The following is a 12,500-nucleotide window of genomic DNA, read 5'->3' as shown; positions in this document are numbered from 1 at the left end:
CCTGGGTTGCGTGACTGACTTGTTTGGCCCATTCCTCGTCTCGATGAAGCTTTGGGGTCTTGATTGGGTGGCCATGTCCTAGCGGGACTTTTGTAGTAAGGTTTTTCGTGTCATAAACATCTTTTTTTTTTTTTTTTTTTGGCTTCGTTCTTTTTACCTCGTGGTAATTTTTTGCCATTTGTGGGTTTGTTTTGAGTGTTTTTGGCTCTTTTTTCCTCTTCTCTTTTTTCTTTCGTTCGTTCTTTTAGTTCATTTGGGTTTCGTAGTCTCGCGTTTCCTTTCGTTTACGTTTTGTTGCAATAATGAGGTAGTCCTCTCTTCCCTCCTCTTTACCACTCTCCTTTTCCTCCTCCTCCTCCTCTACCTCCTCTTCCCCTTCCACCCCCTCCTCTTCTTCTTCGTCTACATCCTCCTCTTTTTTTCATGTTCACCCACGTCATTATCTTCATCTCTCTCTTCCTCCTCACCCTCACCCCCCTTCACCCTACCATTCCTCCATCCATTCCCCCTAATCCTTCTCAATTACCACCCCCATCTCAACCCCCCAACCACCCGCCCTCCCCCTCCCCGTCCCTCCTCCACCCATTCTCGTCCTATGTCTTCTTCGTACGGACAATTTCCCCCCGGTTGGGTCCTGGTCGCTGATTGGTCGACGGGTCAATGGACCATGAAGACAAGAGCCACTCAGCTGTTGAGTTTTAAGCTGGACCCCCCCTCCCCCCTCCCCCAAACTTGAGGCCGAATGGGGCCCATTTTCCGCAACTATTGCAGAGTCGTTTGAACCGGAGAGAGAGAGAGAGAGAGAGAGAGAGAGAGAGAGAGAGAGAGAGAGAGAGAGAGAGAGAGAGAGAGAGAGAGAGAGAGAGGGAGAGAGTTTCAGGATCTTGACATTTTCTTCCCAACCCCGCACCCCACCCCCCCTCACCCCTCACCCCCCCAAACCTCAACCCTCACCCCCCTTACCCCCAACCCACTGCAGGGTCATTCTAAGGTCATTCCTAGATCATTCCAAGGTCATTGCTTTGAAGCGAAACGGAAATTGACGATTCTATCCAGGTGGAAGACACCTCCAGTCCCCAAAAGGTTTATTCGGAAGACAAAGCGAAATACTATTTTGAGATTTTGTTAACATAAAAACATAAGAATGAAGGAGACTGCAAGAGACCATAAGGCCCACACTAGGAATTTCATTTGTCTATTTATTTTATTATTTACCTATTTATCACTCTATTCGTTTGTCTATTTCTATCTATTTATTTTCCATGGATGTTTTTCTTTAAATGAATATAATCGTTAAATGACAGTCATATTGAACTCTATAGCACTGTGCCCGAACAGGTTCACTAAGCTTAGATCTTAACCCAGCGGCTAGGGAAGGGGTTAACCCACATAGATGATGTAAATCAACCACCGACAACCAGAATAGACACTGAAAAGTTTACCAGAGAGTCGAACCACAGCTTGAACGGGAGCTTGAGGGACCGGGACCCCAGTCCAGTCACCCTCCGTGTTCTTCGTGTCTCTTTGTTATGTGTTCACCTGTTCTTTAAGGATGTTATTGTGTTCACTTGTTCTTTAAGTATGTGGTTGTGTTCACCTGTTCTTTAAGTATGTGGTTGTGTTCACCAGTTTACCAGTTCTTTAAGTATCTGATTGTGTTCACCAGTTCTTTAAGTATTTGATTGTGTTCACCAGTTCACCTGTTCTTTAAGTATCTGATTGTGTTCACCAGTTTACCAGTTTTTAAGTATGTGATTGTGTTCACCTGTTCTTTAAGTATGTGGTTGTGTTCACCAGTTCATCTGTTCTTTAAGTATGTAATTGTATTCACCTCATCTTTAAGTATTTGATCGTGTTCACCTGTTCTTTAAGTATCTCATTGTGTTCACCAGTTCGTTTGTTCTTTAAGTATGTGATTGTGTTCACCAGTTCCTTAAGTATCTGATTTTCTTCACCAGTTCTTTAAGTATGTAATTGTGTTCATCTGTTCTTTAAGTATGTGATTGTGTTCACCTGTTCTTTAAGTATGTGATTGTGTTCACCAGTCAACATGTTCTTTAAGTATGTAATTGTGTTGACCAATTCACCTGTTCTTTAAGTATCTGATTGTGTTCACCAGTTCACCTGTTCTTGAATTATGTGATTGTGTTCATATGTTCTTTAAGTATGTGATTGTGTTTACCTGTTCTTTAAGTATGTTATTGTGTTCGTCTGTTCTTTATTTATGTGATTGTGTTCAACAGTTCTTTAAGTATGTGATTGTGTTCACCTGTTGTTTAAGTATGTTATTGTGTTCACCTGTTCTTTAAGTATGTGGTTGTATCCAACTATTCTTTAAGTATGTGACGTGGCATTAAGTGGCCATGTACGTGATATCACGTGCTACTTGTTGGCCATGCACGTGATCTCACGTGCTACTTGTTGGCTATGCACGTGGCATTACGTGGCCATGCACGTGATCTCACGAGCTACTTGTTGGCCATGCACGTGGCATTATGTGGCCATGTACGTGATATCACGTGCTACTTGTTGGCCATGTACGTGATCTCGCGTACTACTTGTTGGCCATGCACGTGGCATTAAGTGGCCATGCACATGATCTCACGTACTACTTGTTGGCCATGCACGTGGCCATGCACGTGATCTCACGTGCTACTTCATGATATCCTACAGTGGGCATCTCACATAAAAGACTTTATTGTGACGTCATGAAAATTATTCTTGATGACGTCACTATTTTCTTTATTATCACACAGAACGTGACGTCGTGACGTTATTCAGTAGATGCTACTTACTGACGTCATCAAATATTTTGTGACGTCACTTATGATGACATCACTGGTGTACTTATTTGTATGTTTATTTATTTGTTAATATAATTGTTTAATCATTCATTCATTTATACGTTTATATATTTATTCATTTATAGTCTAATTTACTTATGTATTTATTTATCTATGTCTTTGTTTAGTTATTTATTATTTAATTCGTTTAATGTTTTATTTTTACCTCCGACAAAACTGGACATTACATAGTTGAGGGGGTTAGAGTTGAAGGGTTAAGGGGTTAGTGGGTTAGGGTTACGAGGGGTTAGGGTTGTGAGGTTAGGGTTGGGAGATTTGGGTTGGGGTTAGAGGTAGGGGGTTAGGGTTGTGGGTTAGGGTTTGGGGTTAAGGTTAAGGGTTAGGGGCTTTTGGTTAGGGGTTGGGGGTTAAGGTTATGAGGGGTTAGGGTTGTGAGGTTAGGGTTGTGAGATTTGGGTTGGGGTTAGAGGTAGGGGGTTAGGGTTGTAGGTGAGGGTTTGGGGTTAAGGTTAAGGGTTAGGGGCTTTTGGTTAAGGGTTGGGGGTTAAGGTTGGGATTGGGGGTTAAGATTGTGGGATGGGAGTTAGGGTTAAGGGTTAGGATTTTGGGGCTCAGAGTTAAGAGGGCTTAGGATTTGGGATTAGGGAGGTGGGGTTAGGGTTTGGGGGGGTTAGTGTCGGGGGGGTTGTTTCGAGACAAGACCGGAATCCGGTCGATTAGGGTCTCCGTCCCCCCCCCATGGGGCGAATATAATCCCCCCCCCCATCCCGTCTTAACGAGAATAAAGGGCCGTTCACGCGGTCAAACAGTTTGTCAAACCTGGTTTGTCAAACAAGATTTTCAAGTGATGTTAGACCGTGTGAATGGAGTATTTGGTTGCCAAACACGTTTGACAAACGTGAGAGAGAGAGAGAGAGAGAGAGAGAGAGAGAGAGAGAGAGAGAGAGAGAGAGAGAGAGAGAGAGAGAGAGAGAGAGAGATTCGTATCAGGCGAAACCTTAGAACAAACCAATATGGGAAATCATTATTTCCTCAATGGCAGTTCTACCCCCCTCCCCCTGATTGATTTCTGATCGATCACTGCGCGAGTCTTGATCGACTGAAAACAGAAACACGGGGATATTTCTCGCCGGACCGTTTTCTTTGACACGAGAGTCCAGAAGAAGTTTCGAGAAACGGTGCAGACGTTTTCTGAAGCGTCTTCAATGGATATGTCGGAAGTTTTTTATATATTTATTTATTATTTATTTTTCATTTATTTGTTTCTCTATTCTTGATATATTTCTGTATTAGGTGTTCAGTTTCTGATGATGAAATATTTTTCTAGAGAAAGTTCTGTTATAATAACAGTATGTTACAATGACATATATTATATATATGACGTATATGACATATGTATATATGTATATATATATATATATATGTATATATACCTATATGTGTATAGATAGTGACATTACATTACAATGACATGAAGTCTTAATATATCGTAAATTAATATCCTTAGTACACTCATTACGATACTCAATTCAACCATAAATTGACCCCACGTTCCTGGTACCGATTCTTATACCATCATAATTGATTGGTATTGATTCTTATACCATCAATATCTTCAAGACTTTTTTAATATCTCTACAATCCAGCCTCGACGTCATCAGAGGGCTGATTCCCGCATTCGCTTCATGCTAGGTTCGAGTCCCGCGCATCACTTCCCAGCAATGACTATTACCTACCGAACCCGGCTTTAGCTGACAGCTAATCAGCGCCTCGTGGTGTAGGCTCCTCACCTAAAGCCCAGAGTCACGTAGCTTTCGGTTCTGATTGGAGGTTAATTTAAGTACAAAATAGTAAAGTGTTGGTCACTTCGAAATTCTACTGTCCTTACTTTCGTTTGCCATCGGTAACCTCCATGTCCTTCGGTCGGGGTCGTCACATTGGATAGAAGCGCTGGTTATCACCAACATAATATAATATACCAAATCAGGGGGAAGATCAGCTAAGCAACATCACCCAGCGACAGTCACAATCAAGGATGTATACATGGTCATAATTGAGAATAAAGGATACATACATGGTTATACTTGAACGAAAACGGCGAGGAGGAGAATAAGAAAAGGACTGTTATGTGTGTGTGTGTATGTGAGTGTGTGTGTGTGTGTATCATCATTGGTCTTTGGATCACGTGTTGGACTCGTGATCGACAGCTATTTCCCTCCCGGAAGAGAGCTCAGAGCTCGTTTGACCGATCTATGGGTAATGCTGTGACCTTACACGCACACACACACCCAACTCCCACGAGAGTTGGAGTAACGACTCGAAGCACAGCGATACTGAAATTATTTCAGCCCTGGGCAGGATTCGAACCCGGACCGCCGTAGTGACAGAGTGTGTGTGTGTGTGTGTGTGTGTGTGTGTGTGTGTGTGTGTGTGTGTGTGTGTGTGTGTGTGTGTGTGTGTGAAAATAAAGCGAATGGCGGATTAGCCGGCCTAAGACTTGCGAGGGTTTCCCTGTTCCAGCAACACTTTTCCACGTCATCCTCTTCCTCCTCCTCGTCCTCCACCTCCTCCTTCTCCCTCTCCTTCTCCTCCTCCTTCTCCTCCTCCTCCTCCTCTTACTCCTCATCATCGTCTTTCTCCTCCCCTTTCTTCGTATCCGTGTTTTTCATTTCCTTTGTATTCTAATATGCTGCTCTCCATATTATGTATATCTTCATGGTTTACATTTACTATTAGTTGTATTTTCATTGTTGACTTATATGTTTTGTTATCATTGTTGTTTTTATCAAGATCATTATTGTTGCTGCTATTGTTTTTGTTATCATTGTTGTTTTTATCAAGATCATTATTGTTGCTGCTATTATTTTTGTTTTTGTTGCTTTTGTTTTTGTTCTTGTTATAATCATCGTTTCCCTAATTTGTTCAGTGTTTCCAGTGGAAAATTGACATTCGACGTTGAATGAAAAGATAATTGTTACTGACATCTAACTTGCCAGTAACACTGGCACAGTACCTGGAAGAATACAATGCCTGTAGGACTAAAGTACCTGTAAGAATATATTACCTATGAGAACATTTCATACAACGAAACTAAGAGTCACGAACTCGAGGTACAGAAACGTGCGTAAGCTGGACAAGTTATTGTGAGAACCTGGGGGTCAACGGGTGCACGTAGTGATAAACTAAGATTTTACATAAACAATATTAAGAGACCGTTCGAGTGACTTCCTGATAAGCTGTCGACAAAAGTCCGAGGAACAGAGTTAGGCAACTCGCCGCCGAATTGGAACGCGACGCTCGAGGGTAGGTTGAGAGTGAGCTGACGTCAAGTGTGACCTGAAGGAAGAACAATGAGAGTAAGAGTGGTAGAAGTCCTTGCTGTTGGAGCAACAGGCTGGACTTCGCTACCGACGCCAACATGACGAGTTCTGTTGGCTGTAGTGAGAGCACCAGGAACTTCCTGAAGAAGGACTGACCGAAGACCATTCGAAACGGGTAGAGACGACAGGCCGGGCCATAGGGATCATAACCTTAACAAGGGGCACCACTCTAAGGGAGACCACTTGTAACACCTACAGCAGGACTCACCTGAAGGCGACCTCACCGAACTCCACCTAGGAAGTCGTGACGCCATTGTAAATGTAACCGGCACCTTCGAGCTAGAAGTAGGACGGGTCAAGTCAACTGACTTCAGGTCAGGTCATCCGGTCGAGGTCGACCTAGGTCAAGGCCCAGGATGGTGGTGTGGATCCTCTTCCTCATGTTCGTCGTGCTCCTCCTAATGTACCGCCTCCTGCAGATGTCCTGCTTTCAGCCGGACATCTGCTGCACGCCCGAATGCTTCACGGGCGTGGCACCCGAGGAAGCTATCTCCCCCTCCGTCACGCCCGTGCCAACCCCCATCCCCACTCCAACTTACTCCTCCTCGCCCTACCACCTCACGCCCACCGTCAGCGGCACGCCCACCCCGTCGGTAACGCCCACCGGGAAAAGGCAACTTCTGACCTTGAGTCCTAAACCTCAGTTTCTGTCAACGTGAGGCTGACAGGTTTTGTAGAAGAATAAACATTGATCCTTTGAAAAACGTAATGATGATGATAGTAAAGTATATAGATAAATAAAATGGAAGTAAATAGATAAATATATATATATATATACATATGTATGCAAAGTAGACCACTTGGAAAAAAGAAACTGACGAAGCAGAGCGCTTTCGTATATTGCATCTTCAGTGCAACAAGTACATAGTGATAGGAATGCATAGAAAATATATACATGATACAAAGAAACAAGGACAGTTTGAATAAGCGTAGCGACCAATTACCCCCTGGAGAGCGGAAGGTCATTGTCAATTATCTTAAGATGGTGGGGCGACATCAGGTCACAGTCGCCAGGGTCACTGTTTCTACTAATGATATAGGGCGACATTAGGTCAATTCGTTGGGTTACATTTTACCTGATATTATCTTACTAATTTCTTGACAAATGAAATTATCAAGTTTGTACAAGCCTTTATGTAGGTTGGTATTTTGATTACTGGTGGTATGAATCAAACTGCATTCTATTAAATTTCTTGCTATTATGTTGTTGGTATAATAGATTGCCTGGGCATTACCCCAATCAACTGGATGATTATTTAATTCAATATGTTTTAATATACCACTAGAATGATTGACATCCCTAACATTTTTCTTGTGTTGTTCAATTCTAATGTTTAAGGGTTTGGCAGTTTGACCTATGTAAAATTGATTACACATTTTGCAAGGAATTTTATAAATGCATCCTTTTTTAATTTCAATACTATTGTTGATGAGTTTATGTTTTACTGTACTATCATGTTTAAAAACTACCTCTACGTTAAATCATGTACTATCATGTTTAAAAACTACCTTTACGTTAAATCTTTTTAATAATTCTGTGATACTTAACAAAGATGTAATATACGAAAGCGCTCTGCTTCGTTAGTTTCTTTTTTCCAAGTGGTCTACTTTGCATAAGTGAACACACGTACCCGTGTTCTTATTAGCATATATATATATATATATATATATATATATATATATATATGTATATATATCTATATGTATATATGTATATATATATATATATATGTATATATGTATATATGTATATATATATATATATATATATATATATATATATATATACACTTTGGCAGAGGCCAGGAGATTTCCTTCAGTTGACTATTACCTTCGGCCTAAGATTACGCTTTCCACAACATAAGCTGTACAGTGGGCCACTGTATATCATCCACAAGAAAGACGTGTCACAGACATGTTTTGTTTTACAGTAAATCCCACGGTACGTGCGCATTACCCAAATGGAGGCCAGGGTCGAATCTTTATTTATATTCTGTTCAACAAATGAATGTGAAGATTTTGTATTAGCATGAATACGATCACCCTTTCTGGATGATGTGTTTGTGTGTATTCACATGAGACTGGTGAGGGGCAGCCTTAACCAGTGGTTGGCAACCCTTATAGCTAGAGGAGCCTTTTTTAAGTGCAATGAAGAATGTTATTCTCTCAGAGCCGCAATACAAGAAAATGAGTTCAGATTAGGGAAGTCATTTCTACAAAACATGATAATTGATGACTACATATCTTTTCTATGTTGGATATATATATGTACATATGCAAGGTAACCATTTAAGAAAATAAACAAACGGAGCAGAGCGCTTTCGTATATCACATCCAGTGTAAATGGTAATTTACACTGAAGATGTAATATACGAAAGCGCTCTGTTCCGTTTATCTTCTTAAGTGGTTATCTTGCATTTATAAAACACACGTTCCTAGTGTTTTATTGCATGTGTACATATATATGTATATATATATATATACATATATATATATATATATATATATATATATATATATAATTTTGTCTAAAACGTTTTACAAATTTGCAATATATGACGTGTTCGTTTTGATAGAATAATTATTTCATAAGAAGCTTCTGGGGACACATAAGTGTCTTGAAAGAGCAGCAGGTTACCGACCACTGGCCTAAACAAAACCATGACAACAACCGCTGTGCCTGAGAGGGTTTTATAAAACCATTTATAACAATATATTTTCATCGTGAGTAGTTTCACTTGTTTTATTTCTATTCCCTCTGTAAAGAAAATTTGTTTATTTGTCTAGGGATTTAGGAGAACACTACAACCCTTGTTTTAGAGTCCGGGTTCTTGTGGGTAGGAGTGAGATCACACGGAAGAACAAAATAAAGTGACATGGAAGCTGAGAAAGGCTCCGTCAGAGACTGAGGTTGTGGTGCAAGAGAGTAGAGAGTGGAGACGAAGAAAGCGAAAACGGACAAAGATTCCCGCGGGTCTTTGGAGGATGCAGCAGAGTTGAGAATTGTGGTGTCAGGTTGTTGGGAGTGGAGATGGAGGATAGAGGAAGCCAAAGGATCTCGTGTGGGTATTTGAAGGATACTGTAGATGGTGAGTTGTAGGAGTTTGTAGGATTCAGCAAGGATGAGCGTTGTGGTGACAGATAGTAGAGAATGGAGAGAAAAGATGAAGTCTTGCAAAGGTTTCCGGTACCTGACTGATTCATTGGCCGGTCACACACGTGCAGTTTAAACTGACAGTTACAACTGTTCAGTTATAACTGTCAGTTGAAACTGCACGTGTATGGGTATCTCAATGATACTGAGATACCCACACACATGCAGTTTCAACTGACAGTTATAACTGAACAATTGTAACTGTCAGTTTAAACTGCATGTGTGTGGCCGGCCATAGGGATATAACAGAGCGCGGTCAAGGACTGAACGAAGGCCGGGGGGGTGAAGGAGGAGTGGGGTGGGGTGGGAGGGGGGGCAACTTACAAAAACTGCTGGAAGTGGATAAAAGAGGAAAGGGCACTTTCCAGCGGTCCGAAGGGGCGGTTCGTCTCTCGTCGGTTAATGCAATAACAACGGGACCAAACCATAACGAGGGGACCAATCGCTGGCTGATGGCGACGCCCCGAGGAGGGAGGGAGGGAGGGAGGAGGAGAAGGAGGAGGAGGAGGAGGAGGAGGAGGAGGAGGACCTTTAAAGATAAACTCTTTAGGGCTTCGCTACGTGCGAGCATATGCGTACACGCGCACAAACACACCACACGCGCGCACGCACACACACACACACACACACACACACACACACACACACACACACACACACACACACACACACACACGCACACACACACATAATATAAATATATATATATGTGTGTGTGTGTGTGTGTGTGTGTGTGTGTGTGTGTGTGTGTGTGTGTGTGTGTGTGTGTGTGTGTGTGTGTGTGTGTGTGTGTGTGTGTGTGTGTGTGTGTGTGTGTGTGTGTGTGTGTGTGTGTGTGTGTGTGCGTTTGTGTGTGTGTAAAATCCTCCCCTTTGCCCTTTGTGCTAGGGCATTCAGGGCAAGTGACAGTCACCGGCAGGCTTTGAGAATCAAACTAAGACCCCGTACGCAAAGCCAGAGGTACGAGTATGTATGAAGGCTGCGAAGGACTGGCAACTTAGGCGTGGAGCAGGTTCATGCATAGGTAGTGGTACACGGAACGTGGTTCGAGAAAAAATGCACCAAAATTTCGGTAACCCTAGAAAGAAAGCGAGCGAGAGAGTGAAAGTGAGAGAAAAAAAAGAGAGAGAGAGAGAGAGGGGCAGGGAAAGAAGGAGAGCTTCGTAAAGTTAATAGGAATGGGTGTTGCTCTCTTCTGAGATTAAGTGGACAAAGAGAGCTCTCTCTCTCTCTCTCTCTCTCTCTCTCTCTCTCTCTCTCTCTCTCTCTCTCTCTCTCTCTCTCTCTCTCTCTCTCTCTCTCTCTCTTTCTCTCTCTCGCAAAGAGCTGAACTTGGGATTTTGAGGGTGACCTCCTTACTGCTGAACTGCGTTCTCCTTTTCCGTCTCCTCCTCCTCCTCCTTCTCCTCCTCTTCCTCCTCCTCCTCCTCCTCCTCCCCCTCCTCGTCTTTCCTCACTTCTTTGTCCTCTTTTTAATCCTCCCTCTCGTCCTCCTTTCCTCGTATCCCTCCTTCCTTTTGTCTTCCTCTTTCTCCTCCTCCTCCTCTGGTCTTCCCCCTCTTTGTCCTCGTTTTACTCCTCCCCTCGTCTCCCTCCTTCCTTTTGTCTTCCTCTTTCTCCTCCTCCTCCTCCTCTGGTCTTCCCCCTCTTTGTCCTCCTTTTACTCCTCCCCTCGTCTCCCTCCTTCCTTCTGTCTTAATCCTCCTCCTCCTCCTTCACCTCCCTCTCCTCCTCCTCCTCCTCCTCCTCCTTCTCCTCCTTACCCTAATCTCCATCCTTCCTTATGTTTTCCTCTTCCTCCTACTCCTCTTCCTCCTCCTCCTCCTCCATATCCTCCTCCTCCTCCTTCTCCTCCTTACCCTAGTCTCCATCCTTCCTCATGTTTTCCTCTTCCTTCTTCTCCTCCTCCTCCTTTCCTCGTATCCCTCCTTCCTTTTGTCTTCCTCTTCCTTCTCCTCCTCCTCCTCTTCCTCACCCTTGTCCTCCCCTCTTTGTCCCCCTTTTACTTCTCCCCTCGTCTTCCTCTTTCCTTTTGTCTTCCTCTTCCTTCTTCTCCTCCTCCATATCCTCCCCCTCGTCTCCCCCCTTTTTGTCCTCCTCCCCTTGTCTCCCTCCTTCTCTTTGTCTTCCTCTTTCTCCTCCACTTTCTCCTCCTCCTCCTTCTGCTCCTCTTCTTGTCCTCCTCCTCTCTGCCATTCTCTTCGTCTTCCTCCTCCTCCTTCAACCTCCTATTCTCCCTACTCCTCTTCTTGCTATCCCTCCTTCTCCTCTTCTTCCTCCTTCTCCTCCTCCTCCTCCTCGAGAGCTCGAGACCTCGAGTAATTTCTCGAGTCGTCCTCGCCGGCTCTCTTTCGCAAAAAGAAAAAAGACAAAAAAAAGACGGGTTTTCGGGGAAAGGACTTGTTTACTACTCTAAAACTTGTGGATACATGAATAGGCATCATGTGGTGTAGAAATGTATATGCATGTGTGTCTTTTTGTGTTCATATATGTGTTTGATGCATATGTTCGTTTGTGTGTGTGCACGTGCGTGTGTATTTACCGTTTTAATATACAGGATAAGAGCATGTGTGTGTGTATCTGTGTGTGAGTGTGTGTGTGTGCGTGTGTATGTGTGTGTGTGTTTGTGTTTATGTCTGTTTATGTATTTGATCTGAGTGCATATGTGTGTGCATTTACCCATTTGAAATATACAGGATAAGAGTATATGTGTGTGTGCGTGTGTGTGTGTGTGTGCGTGTGTGATTGTGTGCGTGCGTGTGTGTGTGTGTGTGTTTGTGTGTGTGTGTGTGTGTGTGTGTTTATGTGTGTGACTGTGTATGCGCGCGCGCACGCGTGTGTGTGTGTGTGTGTGTGTGTGACTGTGTATGCACGCGCGCGTGTGTGTGTGTGTGCGTGTGTGTGTGTGGCTGTGTATGTGCGTGTGTGCGTGTGCCAGTGTGTATGTGTGCGTATGTGTGTGAGGGGTGCATGTGTATTTATTTAATCATGATACACAATATAAAATTCATGTACGTGGCATCCACTCTCTCTCTTTGTATGCGTGTGTGCGTGTGCATGTGTGTGTGTGTTTGTTTGTTTATTCCAGAGCATCAGAACGAAAACTCCTGAATCATTCTATTGCCATGCCAGGACCATCTCGATACATGCTAACCTCCCCCC

At 43.2% G+C, this 12,500-nt stretch overlaps 2 protein-coding genes across 27 annotated transcripts in view; both read left to right on the top strand.

Annotated features, from left to right (window-relative positions):
- Nucleotides 1-6,964, top strand: part of LOC143035310 (uncharacterized) — an 87,533-nt gene extending 80,569 nt beyond the window's left edge. For all 6 annotated transcript variants that reach the window (XM_076202241.1, XM_076202239.1, XM_076202238.1 and 3 more), the window contains exon 2: nt 5,731-6,964. In XM_076202241.1, the coding sequence (XP_076058356.1) occupies nt 6,541-6,843 (303 nt within the window). In that variant the 5' untranslated portion in view covers nt 5,731-6,540 and the 3' untranslated portion in view covers nt 6,844-6,964. The remainder of the gene's footprint in view (nt 1-5,730) is intronic.
- The window catches only part of mtd (TLD domain-containing protein mustard), a 429,051-nt gene that overhangs the window by 231,422 nt on the left and 185,129 nt on the right, over nt 1-12,500 (top strand). The window lies entirely within an intron of this gene.

The sequence above is a fragment of the Oratosquilla oratoria genome, chromosome 18, assembly GCF_046742065.1.
Source record: "Oratosquilla oratoria isolate Oo_2021 chromosome 18, ASM4674206v1, whole genome shotgun sequence".
Taxonomy (NCBI): domain Eukaryota; kingdom Metazoa; phylum Arthropoda; class Malacostraca; order Stomatopoda; family Squillidae; genus Oratosquilla; species Oratosquilla oratoria.
The sequence above is the reverse complement of the archived record's forward strand: the minus strand, read 5'-3'. Positions and strand labels throughout refer to the sequence as shown.